This window comes from Ursus maritimus, unplaced genomic scaffold, assembly GCF_017311325.1.
Source record: "Ursus maritimus isolate PB19 unplaced genomic scaffold, ASM1731132v1 scaffold_22, whole genome shotgun sequence".
NCBI lineage: Eukaryota > Metazoa > Chordata > Mammalia > Carnivora > Ursidae > Ursus > Ursus maritimus.
Genome location: NW_024424675.1, coordinates 22,479,045 through 22,495,082, shown reverse-complemented (window position 1 = coordinate 22,495,082; position 16,038 = coordinate 22,479,045). Strand labels below are relative to the sequence as shown.

The 16,038-nt window shown below is 51.4% G+C and overlaps 1 protein-coding gene and 1 pseudogene across 2 annotated transcripts; both read left to right on the top strand.

The window, feature by feature from the left end:
* The first annotated feature begins 108 nt into the window (after positions 1-108).
* On the top strand, positions 109-13,698 carry PLAGL2 (PLAG1 like zinc finger 2). 2 transcript variants are annotated; one of them, XM_040638140.1, is made up of 3 exons: positions 109-217; positions 5,566-5,939; positions 8,565-13,698. In XM_040638140.1, the coding sequence occupies exons 2-3, from the start codon at positions 5,680-5,682 to the stop codon at positions 9,793-9,795; spliced, it is 1,491 nt and encodes a 496-aa protein (XP_040494074.1). In that variant the 5' UTR covers positions 109-217; positions 5,566-5,679; the 3' UTR covers positions 9,796-13,698. The 2 variants fall into 2 exon arrangements, with proteins under 2 accessions (XP_040494074.1, XP_040494075.1); XM_040638141.1 differs by lacking the exon at positions 5,566-5,939 and having other exon boundaries at positions 118-217.
* A 1,372-nt stretch (positions 13,699-15,070) lies between these two features.
* LOC103674470 overlaps positions 15,071-16,038 on the top strand; it is a 1,852-nt pseudogene continuing 884 nt past the window's right edge.

Here is a 16,038-nt window from a genome sequence, read left to right as displayed (position 1 = left end):
CCCGCGCGCCGCCCGCGCGCCGCCCCGGCCGCTCTAGCCGGCAGGCGGGCGGGACCATAGAGAGCCCGCGGCACCGCCCCCTCCACGGCCCGAGCGCCCGCTCGCGCGGCTCCCACAATGCACCGCACAATGGCCCGACCGCCGCCACTACCGGGGCCTGAACGGGCCTGGCGGAGCCCGAGCGCGGCCCGGCCCGTAGCGCGGGGCCCCGAGCGCGGTGAGTGCCGGCGAGGGCCCCGGGGAACGGCGGGGAGCGGGGTGGGAGGCCGTCTCGCTGCGCCCGCGCGCCCGGCACCCGGAGCGGCGGCGCCTCTCATTTCGGGCCCCACGGCGCGGTCGCCCACACCCCTAACCGGGGGCCCCCTCCACGCCAATTCGGGCCCCGATAGGCCCCAGGGTGACGAAATCTCTCCGCGGACCCGATACCTGGGTCGGGGGACCGGAAGAAACCCCACTGGTTCCCTCCCTACCGAGACCTGGAGACTCAGCCCTGAGGGTCCCCTACTCTTGACCCCCAGGTTCCCTGGAGACCCAGATAACGCGCCACTGACCTTACTAGGGATCCGGGTCTGGGGGACGCAGATAAGCTGCACCTGCTCCCTCCCCTCAGACACGCCTACCCGGACCCACATAACCCCCTTTCCTGCTCCAAATACTCCGCTTTTTACTCTCTGTTTCGTTTTCCAGAACCACATAACCCATTTTAAGGCTTCCGTCAAATACCTGGTTTTGGAGAATCCCAGTAAGCTCTACCTATAAGCCCCTCCTCAGTGACCATACTCCCAGGCCTTATATATCATCCATTTGGTTACCCTTTTGAGACTATTGAAATTCGGAGAATTCACTTCTGACTATCTTCAATTCCTGGAATCCTCCAGCCCTTATAATCCCCCATCTCTTTCTTTTGGGGGGAGGGAGGGGCAGGTCCCTTAGAGACTCAGTTAACTTGCTAATGATTCTTTATCATACTTTCCCTTCCTTCCCATCCCTGAGACCTCCTCCAGACTTCTCCCCGAATTTTTGTCCCTTCTCTGGCAGGCGTCCAGTGCCGTCTCTCCCAGCTCCAGGGGAATTGAACCTTTCTCACCACACAGTGGAGTGGTCTAGAAGCTGCCTGAGGAGCCTGGTTATTGCCTGTAAATCCAGTCCCAGGCTCTGGGCCCAGCTTGATGGGGCAAAGGGACCTGTAAGGTGGAAGATAAGGGGACCACTGGTGTGGGGGAGTTGTTGGTGCTTTCACCTGCAAGAGTAGCCTGTCTCCTGGCTTGATGTTTTTCCACCTGTTAGTTTGGGACTGTGATAGAGTCTGGCCTTGGATTCCTAACCCTGCCCCCACAGGGAGGCCACTCGATTGTGGGGGGAGTCCTTGGGGGTGTCCAACCAGGTTTCCTCGTAATGAACATGGGGCTCTAGTGAGTTGCAGCCATTTGCTCAAGGCCTCCTCAGGAGTGAGAGGCAGCGGGAATGGGAGGAAAGAGTGAATCAAAGGGACTGCAAAGAGGGCCCATCTACAGTGACAGAAGAACTAGCAGCCCGAGAGTAAATCCAACCCCTGTTAATCCTGTTTGATGTCTCTTGGAATGATGCAAGTCATTGAGACTCTCCGGCCTCCCTGTAATTTAATTCTCCCACCACTCTGGAGTGTGTGGGAGGGAGGGAGGGAGGGGGGCAGCTCTTCCCATTCCCCCCTTTCCTTCTCACTGTTTTCCAGCCAGTGTGTCATTTGGATTTGTTTCTGGTGCTCAGGTCAAGACCTGGGTTTTTTTTGTTTTGTTTTGTTTTTTGTTTTTTGTTTTTTTCTTTGTCTCAGTCTATTTATAATTTCCCAGTTGCTATTTTGGGTTCTGCTTAAGGGAAGATTCTGTCCACCCTAAGGAACGTTCCAGGGTGTGTTCCCCGGGCATGTTTCCTCCTCTCCTCCTCGGCAGGTGTTGAATTGAGTTCTTCAGATCCCCAAGTAGCTCTTGGGCTGGAGGGATAAAAGCTATTTTAGGGTAGTCACTGAAGTGGAGCTGTTAATCCTCTATGGGTCTCTCTAGTTAAGAACACTTAGAGATTAACCCTCTCCTTGCTGCAGGGGGGCTCCCTCTCCACAGTTTTGGGAGGGTTGGGAGAATTTCCTGCCGCAGCAGAAGGTGGGATAGGAACGTGCAACTCAATACAAAGGCAAAGATAATAGCTGCCTTTTGTGGGGTACTTACAGCAAGCCAAGCCCTGTGCTGTGCCCTTTGCATACCTGACTAAAATAATCCTCACAACAAGCCTGTGAGGTAAGTATTTTTAGCTTTACAGATGAGGAAACAGGCTAATAATGGAGAAAGAACGCAGTTTCTATAGAGATGATGTCACACCATAACAACTATAGTTTCGTCAGAGGGCAGCAGGCATCGTGGCCCACAGCAGGACACACAGACTAAGGAGCAGTTCGTCTCCTTTCAGCCTCCAGAGAGGGCCTTCGAGAGTTAGAAAGTATTTGCGTTTGGGGTACGGAGCCTTAGTAATAGAAGAGATTCCTGAGGTGAGAGAACTGTGGCCCAGGATGTGGTGCTGGAGGAAGGGAGCGCAGGGGGCCTGGTTGGAGGGGATGTGCTGCGGGTTGACTGTGAGGGAAAAGGGGAAGGCTGCATTCTGGGGACATGTGAAGGGAAGGAGGCCTGAGAAGTAACATTAATGGGGGGAAAAAGAAGTACTACTCAGGCCCCTTGCGGAAAAGAGGCAGACACAGTGTAGACCTCGGAGACGGCACTGCATGTGCTCATACACTTTATATCAGACACTGCATCCGCCATGAGACTATTATAGGTAAGGAGAATAAATCTTTGGTTTAGAAATTGAGGAAACGGAGATTCAGAGAAACAAAGTAACCTGCCCGTGGTTTCACAGCCAGTAAGTGGCAGCTCTCCTGATAGCAAGTCCAAGGTTCTTTCCACGCTGCCTCCCTCTTCAGATCAGGCGCCAGAAGGAATCTTTGGATGAAAATATACCGAGTTATACCAGTAACTGGGAGGGATTGATTGTGTTTGTTTTATGGGAACAGGTTCCGTCAGCTTCTCTACTGTTGGTAAGGTTAGAGTGGGAGACCAGAAGAGCAGCTTTGAAAGAGAAGCAGAATTCTTTCAGTTTTGCCGAGAAAGAAGGAGAGAGGCCCAGGAATTTTCCTGGCGGAGAGGAGTTTGCAGACAAAGGACAGAGGGAGAGAGACTAGATTCCCAAAAGTGTTCCTGAGGTAACACTGGCAGCGTTGGTTATCCAGCAAGCTGTTGGTGACTATAGGTAAGGACTTCCACTGTGCCTTTTTAAAAGGGTAGGGGGAATAGGATCAGGGTGTTGGCTGTTTCCTTTTAAAGCCATAGCCCATTAAACGCAGATCAAGGCAAGCACATGGCTGCCTCCCTCCTTTGGTTCTGTCAGTACAACCTCGTGAGCTCTCCTTAGCCACCACCGGCCTCTTTCCTAGAAGCCCATTACTCACGCTTTCAGAAGCAGTGTACTAAACTGCTGTGTCTTGTTTGTGCTTGTTCAGGAGAACAGAAGAGGTGGACGTGTGGGAGGTGGGGGACGTACTGTTCTCTTTCTGAGTTTGTGTGGAATTTCCAGGGCTAGGCTCCCCTCTCACGTCAGCCAAAGTGATGCGACTTGCTTTCCTCTGGCTGCCATTCCCAACTTTCCAGGGGCTGAGGTGCATGATTTTGGGAAGCAAGAGGGAGCAGAATTTGACTTTGAGGGTAGGGGAAATTCCCTCCAAACTAGATGTTCAAACTCGTGCTTGCTCTCTCCCCAATTCCAAGGTGCATAGTAATCACTGGTATTATAAACAGGTAATTCCACTCTTGAGAAGAAGGAAGGACTTAAACCATGAAAGGCAGACGTCAGAGGCCTTTGAGATTTATAGTGAAGCGGGGAGATACGCCAGGATGACTTGAAGGCTCAAGTGGGACTAGTTTTTAGTGCTGGCTACCCCTCCCCAGCACATGACTCATGCAAAATGCAGCCACTTTTGTGCCCATCTTTCTAGGCAAATCTCCACTCGTGATGGGGAAATGTTTATCATGTTACATTGCAATGTTTCTTCAACAAGAGGAATGGTTCCTGAACAGGACATAGCTCATGTTAGTGATGAGCAAAGCTCTCTGGGGCATGAACCCGCTGATCCCATCATCTCGTTCACGGCCAGTCTGTTGGATGAATGGTCACTGTAAGCAGCAGGTGCTAATGAGCTGAGCAAGCATTCTGTGGCCCACAGCTGTTTGTGTGGTTGGAGCCCTCCCCAGATTCTCGTGGACAATCCCCAGATACCCCCTTTGCTCCCTTCACATGGAAAAGCCTCATGACCAGATTTTGGCATGACCTCTTCAAAAGGAACCCCCTGTTGTAGCAAGTTGCTTTGCAGTTGGTATTCTATGATGAGTTTGTGAGTGAATATGGGTCTGAGAGTCTGTACGGTAACTCCCATCCTCTTTTCCTTTGAGTTGATGTCAGGAAAAAAGCTCTGTCATCTTTGCTCCAGTTTTCTCCCTTCCCACACTCCTCCCTCCCTCTGCCTCAACAAGAGAAAGGATCAGACTTCAAGATATTGGCTCCCCGCTTTGGAAGGGCTGTGACCCCAGTTTAAACCAGAACTTTCTGAGGCATAAGTTAGCCTTGCATCAACTTGCATTCAATGACTAAATTACCCATCTAAAAGAAAGTTGAGAGCCCTTTTCTAGATGCTAAGTGTGTGGAAACTGTGATCTGACCCTTCAAAGAATCAGAGTTTGGTGGAGGAGTTCTAATGCAAAGATGCTACCTGCTTATAATGGAGAAGTGCATGTGTGCTATGAGGGTCTGCCGGGGCGGGGGGCACTCAGCACCTGGGATGTTGGACAGGCTTTGCTAAAGAAGCATGGCCTGGGATACCCAGAGAGGTGGTGGTGGGTAGGATGGGACCAGTACTGGTTTAGGGGAAATGCCGAGTCTGCTGTTGCCTCCTTAGGCAGAACCTCTTATCGATGCTCTGCTGAGAAACACATCTGGCTCCGGGGCTGACTTTCCAGGGTGTAAATTCCGAAGCAAAGTCTTCTTCCTTCCCTGTTGCCTTTTGGGCATTTTATTGCTCTTTAGCACCTCCATGAGGAGGAGAATTGTGGACAGTAGTGGGTAAGGGGGAGGTAGGGTAAAGAGGAGAAGGAGGAGGAGCTGCTATCTCTAAATTTAGTGGAAAGGATATAGAAGTGAAGTTGGAAGAGAATAGCTGGAGTTTAGGGCTTTTACTTCCTCAGATTATCTTACTTAATATTAGCCGAGGTAGTACTAGTAATAACAGTTATCATTAAGCACTTACTAGGTGCCCGGCCGTCTGCTGAATGCTCTCTCTTCATTATCTCATTCAGTCCTCAAACCACCCTTATGATTTAGGAGATATCAAGCCTGTTTTGTAAATGAGAAGACAGCTCAGGGAAGTAAGTAAGTGGCTGAAATTCACGTCTTTGAAGTGGAGGGGCTGGGATTGGAACGGGATCTGTCGCCTCCAGAGCCCATGTTTTCATGGTATTGGGCTCCCTAACACCAGGTGTTCTGATGTTTCAGGTGAAGAGATTGTTTTCTGAAGGCTGCGTTGGAGGCTGTGACAGAGCAGAGAGCCCGTGTGGAGCTGATGGGGAGGCTTTCTGAATAACATGGCCCTTCGCCATTAGTCTTGCCATGACCACATTTTTCACCAGCGTCCCCCCCTGGATTCAAGATGCAAAGCAGGAGGAGGAAGTGGGCTGGAAACTAGTTCCCAGGCCTCGGGGCCGGGAGGCGGAGAGTCAAGTGAAGTGCCAATGTGAAATCTCGGGGACGCCCTTCTCAAATGGGGAGAAGCTGAGGCCTCACAGCCTCCCCCATCCAGAGCAGAGACCGTATAGCTGCCCTCAGCTGCACTGTGGCAAGGCTTTTGCCTCCAAGTACAAGCTATATAGGTAGGTGACACTCCCATATCTCTTCCTGCCCTGAGGTTCCCAGAGGACAAAGCCAGAAAGACTCCACTGAGTATATGAGGCTTTATCTGTGACAGAAGAGTGGAGGTTAATTGGCCCATAAGTGTACCCTGAACGCCAACCATTTGAAGTCACTAAAAACTAAAGCTGGTATTTGTATTCAGACACTAGATTCTGATGGGGAAATATCAGACAGTCATGAACAAACCAGATTGAACGATTTTGTCAATACTACTGTCGCCACCTTGTCAGGTAATGGTGAGAATCCTAGCCAGAAATTAAGAATCAGCCTTAGAACCTTAGAAGGAAAAGGAGACCCCCTGGTCCAATCTGTAAATTTTAAAGTGGAGGCTCAGAGTGGGGAAGTAATTTACCCAAGGTCACATAGCTTCTTTGGTCCTGCAGTGCCTCTTCTTTTGAACCAGCCTGCTACTCACATGATTACTTCTGTCGCTGTAGAATCCCTGGTGTCCTCTGGGTCAGCAGCTGTTCTGAAACTTGTAAGCCCAAGAGCCCTACATAAAGTGAAATGGAATGTGAAAGTCCTGGTATAAAGTAGATACGGCAGAGCAGCTTGGAAGGGGGGGGTGTCTGCTCAGATTTTATCCTTGCCTTTCCATCAGAGGAACAGGAACATGCCCTGTACGAATGAGATAGACTACCCGATGCACACCCCTTCATCCATTCATCTAGCCAGCTATGGTTTATTGAGCTCCTGCTATCTACCAGGCACAGTGTTCAGTGCCAGGGACAGAGTAGTGGGCCAGACAGATGGGGGTGCTGGCCCACTACTCAAGGAGGGCCAGAACCTCCATCTCTCTGGCCCACTTTGAGTTCACTATCTCAGTAGTGGGGACAGACAACAAACAAGTAAATTCATGAACAAGATGACCACAGAAAGCCTTAGTTCTTTGAAAAACAGTTGATAGGAAGGAACTAAAACAGGTAACAGGGTAGTGGGTGACCAGGATTGTCCTCATGACAGTTCTGTGGTCCTCAAGAATGCTTTGATTCTGTGTCTTACATGAACTCCAGTTGGGGTCATCATCTTAGACTTTCTTAGTACGTTCTGGGTGTCCATGGGAGGCTGCAGGAAAGATCCCAGTCTGGGGGGCAGGAGCCCTGACTCCAACTGTGGTCATTGTGTGAGCTTAGGCGAGTTACTAAACCACTTAGGGCCTCAGTTTCCTCACTTGTAAAACGAAGGAAAAGGACTGGATCACTCATCACCTCCGTCTCATACGTTATGTCTGTTATGCCCGAGGAGGTTCACAGTAACTCTCAGGCGTGGGCACTCACACGTAGCGTGAGTGTGAGGGCTGTGTTTGATACCTTCCAGGTAGGAAGGATCACTGGGTGCTATAGTGGAGGCAGCGGTGGCATACCTAAGTGAACTCAGGTTTCAAGAAGGACTGTGTTCAAATTCAGCCTCTGCCACTTACTGGTGGGTGGGGCTGTCCTGTGCTTTGGCCTCTTGTGGAGAACAAGGTTAATGACAGCTCACACGAGGCCTGGTAAATGTGGGTCCTTGAAGTCCTGCTATGTTGATTCTGAATGCCCTGTGGAGCTCTGGATTGTAACTCCTGGACTCTGAGCTGCTGTCCCTCCAGAAGGGAGCAGGTAAACCAAAGGACACTGAGGTGCTATACTATGGGGACACTTAAGTGTTTCTGGTTTATATGGCAAATACTTTAAATGGTACAGACAGACATTCAGTGAAAAATGAACTGTCCTCATGGTGGAAGCTACCATTTTCCTCCCCAGAGGGGTCCAGTGGGGTCAGTTTCTTGTGTATCCTTGCTAAGACATTGAAACATGTACTCCCTTCCCTTTTTATTTTCACAAGGGATTGTATTACGCACACTCTGCTGAACTTCCTTTTTTAACTTAGCCCCCCTTATATTTTGGGATTGTTCTAGATCGGGAAGTTTAGATATATTTCATTTTCCTTTTATTGTGTCATTTTAAATGTTTTAAATGTAATTTTTTGAAAAGGAGATATAGTCACATAAAACAAAATTCACAAGGTACCGAAAGGTGTACAATGGAAATTCTCCATCACACCCATAAGCTTCCTATCTCTTCTCCCCATAGGCAACCAGTGTTGTTAGTTTCTTGAATATCCTTCCAGAAATATTTTTGAGTGCATACAAGCAGACGTACATCCATTTGCCCTCTTTTTCCTGTGCATAGTACCATTCTGCATGCACTGTTCTATCCCGTTGCTTTTCACCACTTCATATATCCTAAGAGCTTGTTCCCTGAGGGTACATATAAAACTGCTTTTTTTTTTTTTAAGTTGAGTCATTTTATGAACTTACCATAATTTATTTCACCAGTTCCCTATTAATGGACATTTAGATTGTTCCTGACTTTTTGCTACTACAAACAGTGCTGCAAAGACTAGGAGTACGTATGTGATTTTGCAGATGGGCGAGGATATCCATAGAATTTAGATACTGACTGGCATGGTATCCCATTGCATTCCATCGCACGGCTCGACCATAATTTTTGTATCTAGTTCCGTCAGTGGACACCTCGGTTGTCTGGCCAGCCCTTGTGATCTCCCTTCTTTCTTTCTCCTTTATCCTCCATCCCTACCCCCAGGCACATGGCCACCCACTCAGCCCAGAAACCCCACCAGTGTATGTACTGTGATAAGATGTTTCACCGCAAGGACCATCTGCGGAACCACCTGCAGACCCATGACCCCAACAAAGAGGCCCTTCACTGTTCTGAGTGCGGTAAGAATTACAATACGAAGCTAGGCTACCGGCGCCACCTGGCTATGCATGCCGCCAGCAGCGGTGACCTCAGCTGTAAGGTGTGCCTGCAGACCTTTGAGAGTACCCAGGCCCTGCTAGAGCACCTGAAGGCCCACTCGCGCCGAGTAGCAGGCGGTGCCAAGGAGAAGAAGCACCCCTGTGACCACTGTGACCGGCGGTTCTATACGCGCAAGGATGTGCGGCGGCACCTGGTGGTGCACACGGGCCGGAAGGACTTCCTGTGCCAGTACTGTGCCCAGCGGTTCGGCCGCAAGGACCACCTGACGCGTCATGTCAAGAAGAGCCACTCGCAGGAGCTGCTCAAAATCAAGACCGAGCCAGTGGACATGTTAGGCCTACTCAGCTGCAGCTCCGCAGTCAGTGTGAAGGAAGAGCTGAGCCCTGTGCTGTGCATGGCCTCTCGGGACGTGATGGGGGCCAAGGCCTTCCCTGGCATGTTGCCCATGGGCATGTATGGCGCCCACATCCCTACCATGCCCAGCACGGGCATGCCACACTCCCTGGTGCACAACACGCTGCCCATGGGTATGAGCTACCCTCTGGAATCCTCACCTATCTCTTCCCCAGCTCAGCTTCCTCCAAAATACCAGCTTGGATCTACCTCATACTTGCCTGACAAATTGCCCAAAGTGGAGGTGGATAGTTTTCTGGCGGAGCTTCCTGGAAGCCTGTCTCTCTCGTCCGCTGAACCCCAGCCCGCCTCACCTCAGCCGGCGGCAGCTGCGGCCCTCCTAGATGAAGCACTGCTCACCAAGAGCCCCGCCAACCTCTCTGAGGCCCTCTGCGCTGCTAATGTGGACTTCTCCCACTTACTGGGCTTTCTTCCACTCAACCTACCCCCGTGTAACCCGCCTGGGGCCACAGGAGGCCTGGTCATGGGCTACTCCCAGGCTGAGGCGCAGCCCTTGCTCACCACTTTGCAAGCTCAGCCTCAAGATTCCCCAGGAGCCGGGGGACCACTGAACTTTGGACCTCTGCACTCCTTGCCTCCTGTCTTCACCTCTGGCCTGAGCACCACCACCCTGCCTCGTTTCCACCAGGCATTCCAGTAGCCCCCAAGGAGGCCCTCAGTCCAGTCTTAGGCTCCGTCAGGGAGCCTCTGTACCCACCCTATCTGCATCCCCCATGAAGGCAGCTGAGGTTTCAGAACTGGGTTCAAAAAGAAAAAATTCCAGTGTCTGTATGGAGCACTTGGTTTGGGGGTTCAGGCTCCAGGATCAGTTCCAGGAGGAGCCTTGAGCCCCGGGCCCATGAAAAGATCTCATACCATAGAACTTCAGGTATTTTTACTTTTACTTTTTTGATCTGAATCGGGAGCCACACTTAGCCCTCTCCCCCTCCAAAGCGTCAGAACCTCCCTCTCTTCAGAGAAGGAGGCGGTCTCTTGGAGACACAGAGGGTTTCACTTTGGATGACCTCAAGAGAAATAGCCCAAGAAGCCCGCCTCCTGGTCCCAACCTGCAGACCCCACAGCAGTTGGTCAGGCCCTGCTGCAGAGAGAGGGTCACTTGGCTCGATTGCCTGCTTCCAGCCAGTGGGCAGGAGAGAGGGCCTCTTCCTCCCACCACCCCCATCCCTCCTGTACCGACACCTCCATTTCCAGTCAGTGTTGTCCAGCAACGGTACCGTTTACACAGTCGTCTCAGACACACCATTCACCTCCCTTGCCAAGCTGTTAGCCTTAGAACGATTGCAGTGAACATTGTTTACACGCCGTGAATCCATTCCCACCAGTCCATTCCAGTTGGCACCAGCTGAAACCATTTGGTACCTGGTGTTAACTGGAGCCCTGTTTACAAGGCGGAGTCGGGTCTCGCTGACTTCTCTTCACTTGAGGTCACATTTTTCCCCTGTGGGGAAATAAACTGACTTTGGACTGCTTCAGTCTCTGCCATCTTCCATGACCGTGTCTGTTCCTGCCTTCCTCGGCAGTGTCCGCGAGACAGGCAAGAAGACTGGAGCCGTTTTCTCACAGGTCTGCAATTCTGTTTTTCTCCAAGTACATGATGACCCCTCCCCCTCCTCTTGAACTGGAGAGGGGAAGACATGAAAGGCATGCCCGCTTCCGTCGCCCCCACTCTCCAGCCCCTGCCCCAGACATCATGAACTGTTATCATTAGTCTTGGAAGGAGGGACTCGGGTTCTAAGCTGGTGTGGATAGCATAGGAGAGGGTGTGAACCCCTGATTTGTGTCTCCCCTACTTGTCCCTTTTCCAGGAAGTTGTGGAATTGTTGGAAGAAGAGTTTTCAGGAAGTTAGGGCTGGGCAGACGGTTGAGTCCTAACCTGTGGGTACGTCGTTGGCTCCCATACTAACCTTTTCTCTTCTCCACAGTGTCCCCTCTCTCTCCACTACTTTGCAGTTACCGTGGACTCAGGGCCGCTATGCATAGGCCTCTGCTCGCCATCAAAGAAATTCCACCTTCCGCTTGTGCCCCCACCCCCAGCCCCAATTTGCCCCTAATACTTAGCAGGGTTTCTTGCAACAAATGATTCGTTCTCTTCTGGCTTGTGGGGCTCCCTGGCACAGACAGCACGGCCCTTGCCCAGCCGAACCCCATCCTTGCTTCATTTCTCAGTTCTGCATGGGCTTCGCTCTTCCCACTCATGGGAGGGAGGCAGCTCAGGGACCACCAGTGTGGGACCCTCATGAGACACCGCCACTCTGATTCAGAAACACACTTCTACCTCTTTACTGTTAACTCCTACAAATGCAGCCAGTAGTTTCGGGGCACCTCTCTCAGCAGTGCCTCATGCTGGCTTCTCCGCTAGGGTTTCAGGACAAACTACCAAGGAACTGCCTCAGCCTCCTCCCAGTCCTCCAACTCTCCCTTCCTTCTAGAAATCACTTTGCTTTATTCACCAGGCACTGAGCAGGTCCAAGACCCAGGCTTCTGCTTCAGCCCAGGCCAGTACTCTTTGAGGTGAAAGCCTTAAAACGTAGCGCCCTGGCCCTTGATTGGAAGCAATGTGGAGTGAATAAGCATGTTTTGATTTAGGCAGGGTAGCTTGGGATACCTTTAAAAAAAAACAAACCAGATATAAGAATGTCTGGCAAGGTTAAAATCAGACTAGGTGATTTGCTTCTAAAAATTAGTTTCAGTGAGTCCCAGGGACTAATTAAGGTTTATTTTTAAAAGCGTCCCCCTTGGTACGCAGCCACCTGCATGCTGTGCATGTTACTGGGACTCGTATTACAGGACATGGTGTGTGAGGGTCCAAGTAGGACTCGGTGCTGCCGTTCTCCTTATTGTCTCTGGTCCTCATCACTAGACCCAGCAGCCCTTCACCTGCTCCCTGCCACCTTCCCTGCACCCCTCGTTTATAGAGGCAGGTGGGCCTCTGGCCACAGAATAGAAAGTCTCAGGCTTAGAGGAGTCCACTCTTCCCTGCCTGTCCTTTCCTGTCCCTTCCTTGAATTCTCTACCCATTAGTGATGCTGGGAAACTCCTAGAACAGGCAGAGCAACTATTTAAAGCCTTGTAACTGGGGCCTTGCCCCTTCCCCCACCCGCTCCATCCTGCCCCTCCTTTCCTCTTCGTTCGGTGCCCTCACCATACACAAGGAATTTCTCTATCACTGTGAACTTTGCTGGTACAGAGGAACATCTGCCTTCACCTTTTTTGGACCATAGCAACCCAGCCGTTTCTTAATCTTCCCTTCCCCAAATTTAAAGTTAAAAAAAAAAAAAAAAAAAAGCCTTATTGGCCTGGTTGTTCAAAGGATAAGAATAGCTTTATCCTGCACTCAGTACCAAACCCACTTCAGTACCTTTACTGAGGCCATGAAAGGGGTGTCTGCCCAGGACAGGAGCCATGGCATGTGGCAGAGACCAAACAGGGACCAGGAAAAAGGGGTGATGTCCCCTTTCCCCACCACCTCCTCCAACTTGTCAGTGATGAGCCGCCCTGAACAGGGCGGGCACCTCCCGTCCTGCACATAGCTGGTCAAGGCTGAGTGCAGTCCTGGGGGCCAGGGATGACCTACCCAGCTGTGTCAGCTCAAAGGATTTGTGCACATCTTACAGAGGGGAGAGGTGGGAAAAGGAGCACCAATGAGTTTTCCCCCCAACCTTTTACAAATGGCATTTAATGGAAATCCGGGAAGCAGGTGTGATTACTTTTTTGCTCGTAGATATTGTCCTAAGTTGAAATTCTTCCACTGCCCTAAACTTCCCCTAGTAGCCTGAATCCCTGCCCCTCTTTCTTTTTGGTAGCTGTTTTCCCCATTCCCTCTACCTCCCCTCTTATCTAGGAGCTGTTTTTAAGCACGATTTTTTTTTAACAGTTTATATTGTACAGGATCAATATTTTGCTTTTTAACAAGGATATTTATGTAATAAGAAACTTTGCCTTAGGCAGGTGTTGGCCAGAAAAGTCCAGATTCCTCTGGGACCCCACCCTGGCCTCTCCTGGAGCTCTGAACCTGCTGTGGAAGGAATTGGCTATGACCTTCACCACTGGAGAGTAGGGTCTGCAGCAAGGGAAGGGGTGTTCTGGTTCTAACAGGAGAAGGATTCACCATGATAATCTAGTGCCTCTGTGGAGGGGTTTGGAAGAAGTATCCCAGCCCAGTTTCTTCAGATGCAAGCTCACTTCCGTAGCTGCCCGCTCCACCTCTGACTACTCGGCGCTAGAACTCCTGAGACACCACTTCTCATTCGCCTCCCTCCCTCCCAGTGATCAAGGCTTCGGGGCCACTCTTTCGTAACGCCAGATTATTTAAAGAGAGAAAAATACAAGACAAAAACCTTCTAGCACTTTGTAAACACAGTGAATAACCTCTTGGAGTATTTTTGGCTTTATATAAAACAAGGTTTTTAATTGTAAAATATAAGTGCCATTAGAAAATGCACAGGGCGTATCTTTGTTAAAGTAGATTTTTCAATGTTTTACAGAATTACATTTTCAAAAAAAGTTTTTATAATGAAGTTGTTTATTAAAAACTTCTGAATGATGTGTTTGGAAGTTGTGAACCTGTCTGGGAAAGGGGTGGAGAGTGCCTGGGGAGCTAGAAACTCCAGACACGTCTAGCCTCCAAGGGATGGTGCGTGTCGGGTAGACAGTAACAACCCTTCACATTAGCACACACCTACAAACTTTGTACTTTGAAATGAAAGATCTTAATGGGATGTCTTTGAGGTAAGTGGCATCATATTATCACTTAAACTTGAATGCAAGGGTCAGAAAAATCAAACTGGCTTCATGAAACTTCATATAACTAAAAATGCCAGATGTAGCACAGTTTTTAGAATTGGTTCAGCCACTCAAACATGGTTGGCCTTAGCATTCCTGTTTCTCTTGGCCCCATCGTCTGTAGTTGTGACTTCATCTTCAGGCCCTACAAAGTGGCTCGTCCCTTTGTGTAGGAGTAGAATGCTGCCATGATTCCATCCCTGTCATTCTCCTGCAGCGGCTGACCAGGAAGAGGAAGGAGAGAGGAGTCTGTATTCACAAAGCCCCACGAGGCATCTCCTGTCTCACTGGCCTTGATAGGGCTCTGTGCCCTTCCCAAAATCAGCGATGGCAAGCCTGAGACAGGAGTGGTTTCTCAAAGGAAATTGGGGCTACAGTTAGGATGAGGATTGAATGCTTGTTGTCCAAAAAAAAAACATGCCATCCATTGCCTGAGATGCACAGCTGGCAAGTGACAGAGCTACGACCTGACCTTGCTCACCCTTGGGCCTATGCACTGGGTTCAGACAAACTGCTGAGAGACTGACATGGCTTCTGACTTTGCCGCTTGGCCAGTCTCTAACAAAGGTAGTCCTCACCATCCTGGGCCCTGTAACTCGTCCTGAGATCCTCCTGTCCACGGCTAAGATTGAGCTTGCTTTTCTGTGGTCTGGAGCCAGTGCCAGCCACGCGGTGTAAGTCACTCCTGAGTCCAGCCCAAGAGTCCCTGGGACAATAACAAGTGTTAATGTGTGTAACAGGTGTTTTGTGTGCAAAGGCAGTGGGCTGGCCCTTCCATCTCTTTGGCCTTCCATTTACTTCAACATTCAGTGTCAACCCCAGTGCCTTCAGATCCCTGGCTGGACCCCCAAGGGAACCCACCTTGCTCTCTTGGGGATGTACACCCCACGGTGGGACCAGGGGCTCAGAGCTATCTTACTGGGCAGGAGGAGGCTGAAGGCTTTCTGGAGGAGGTGGCAGGGACTTCAGGCAGAGGGGGCATTAGGTGTGCTGACCATAGGCCACAAGTTTGGGAGCCAAGACCACAGGAGTGCAGATGCATTTGCAGGATCAGGGCTGCATGGCTGGTTCGTCCAGGCTCATCCAATCCAAGCACATTCCCTGCAATTCAGACTGGAGTTCACAGGGGTGAAATGTCTGCTATAGAGCAAGAGGTAGCCTGGGCCTAGGACAAGGTGGAAACGTCCACCTTTTGGCCTACAAGCCCAGGAGGATACAGTTCCTACACACAGATGCCAATTTGCTCCTGGTTCACAGCATTTGAGACATTCCCTTGCCCAACATCCTTGTACTCCAAGTTTCTTTCTTTCTTCCATATACATATTTCCAGCACCTCCGTGTGCCAATCAATTACCATCATCTGCGGCTCCCAGTTTGAGTCTGGTTAGCCTGTTCGGCATATGCTTGAGTAGTTGATCCTGTGCAAAGCTGCTAGTTACCTACAGCTGCCCCCAAACCGCAGTCGAGTGTGGGCGTCAGGCGGTCCCCACTGCCACCGCAGATTGGGGGGAAGGGGGCGGGGAGAGGAATCGCTTGGTGTGGTGGCTGTGATGGAAAGTTCTATCTGTGCGTGACCGAGACCGGAGTTAATGCCTGATCCTTGGTGCCCGCTCTGAGCTGCTCCTTGCTTGGTACACCCCTGCACTTCACTCCACTCCCACCTCCAGCGCCCTCCTAATCAGGGGCCCGTTCTGTCTGGCGCTCGCGGTCGCATCCCCACCAGGCAGCCCCCTGCCACTCTGCCAGGCTGGCAGGTCCCTCGTCCCCCGCAGCCCGGGCACCCCTGCGAATCACGCCCCGCAGTGGGGCGCGAGGGGCAGAGCGCGCCCCGAGGAGGAGACCGTGCCTCTCCACCTCGCGCCGCGCCGCCCCTCTGGCGGGCCCCGCAGTGTCGCCCCTGCACCCTGAACCGCTCCAGGCCAGAGGCTCCGGCAGGTGCTGGAGCCCCCGAGCGCCCACCGCCCGACCTCGCCGCTGGGGTCCCGAAGCCGCGGCACGCGGGCGCCCCCCACCCCGGGACCGCCCCGCCTGCTCCGGGGCGCCGGGCAGCGGCCTGGCCCGGGCCAAGGCCCCGGAGACCTGCGGCGCCGAGGGGGGGGGG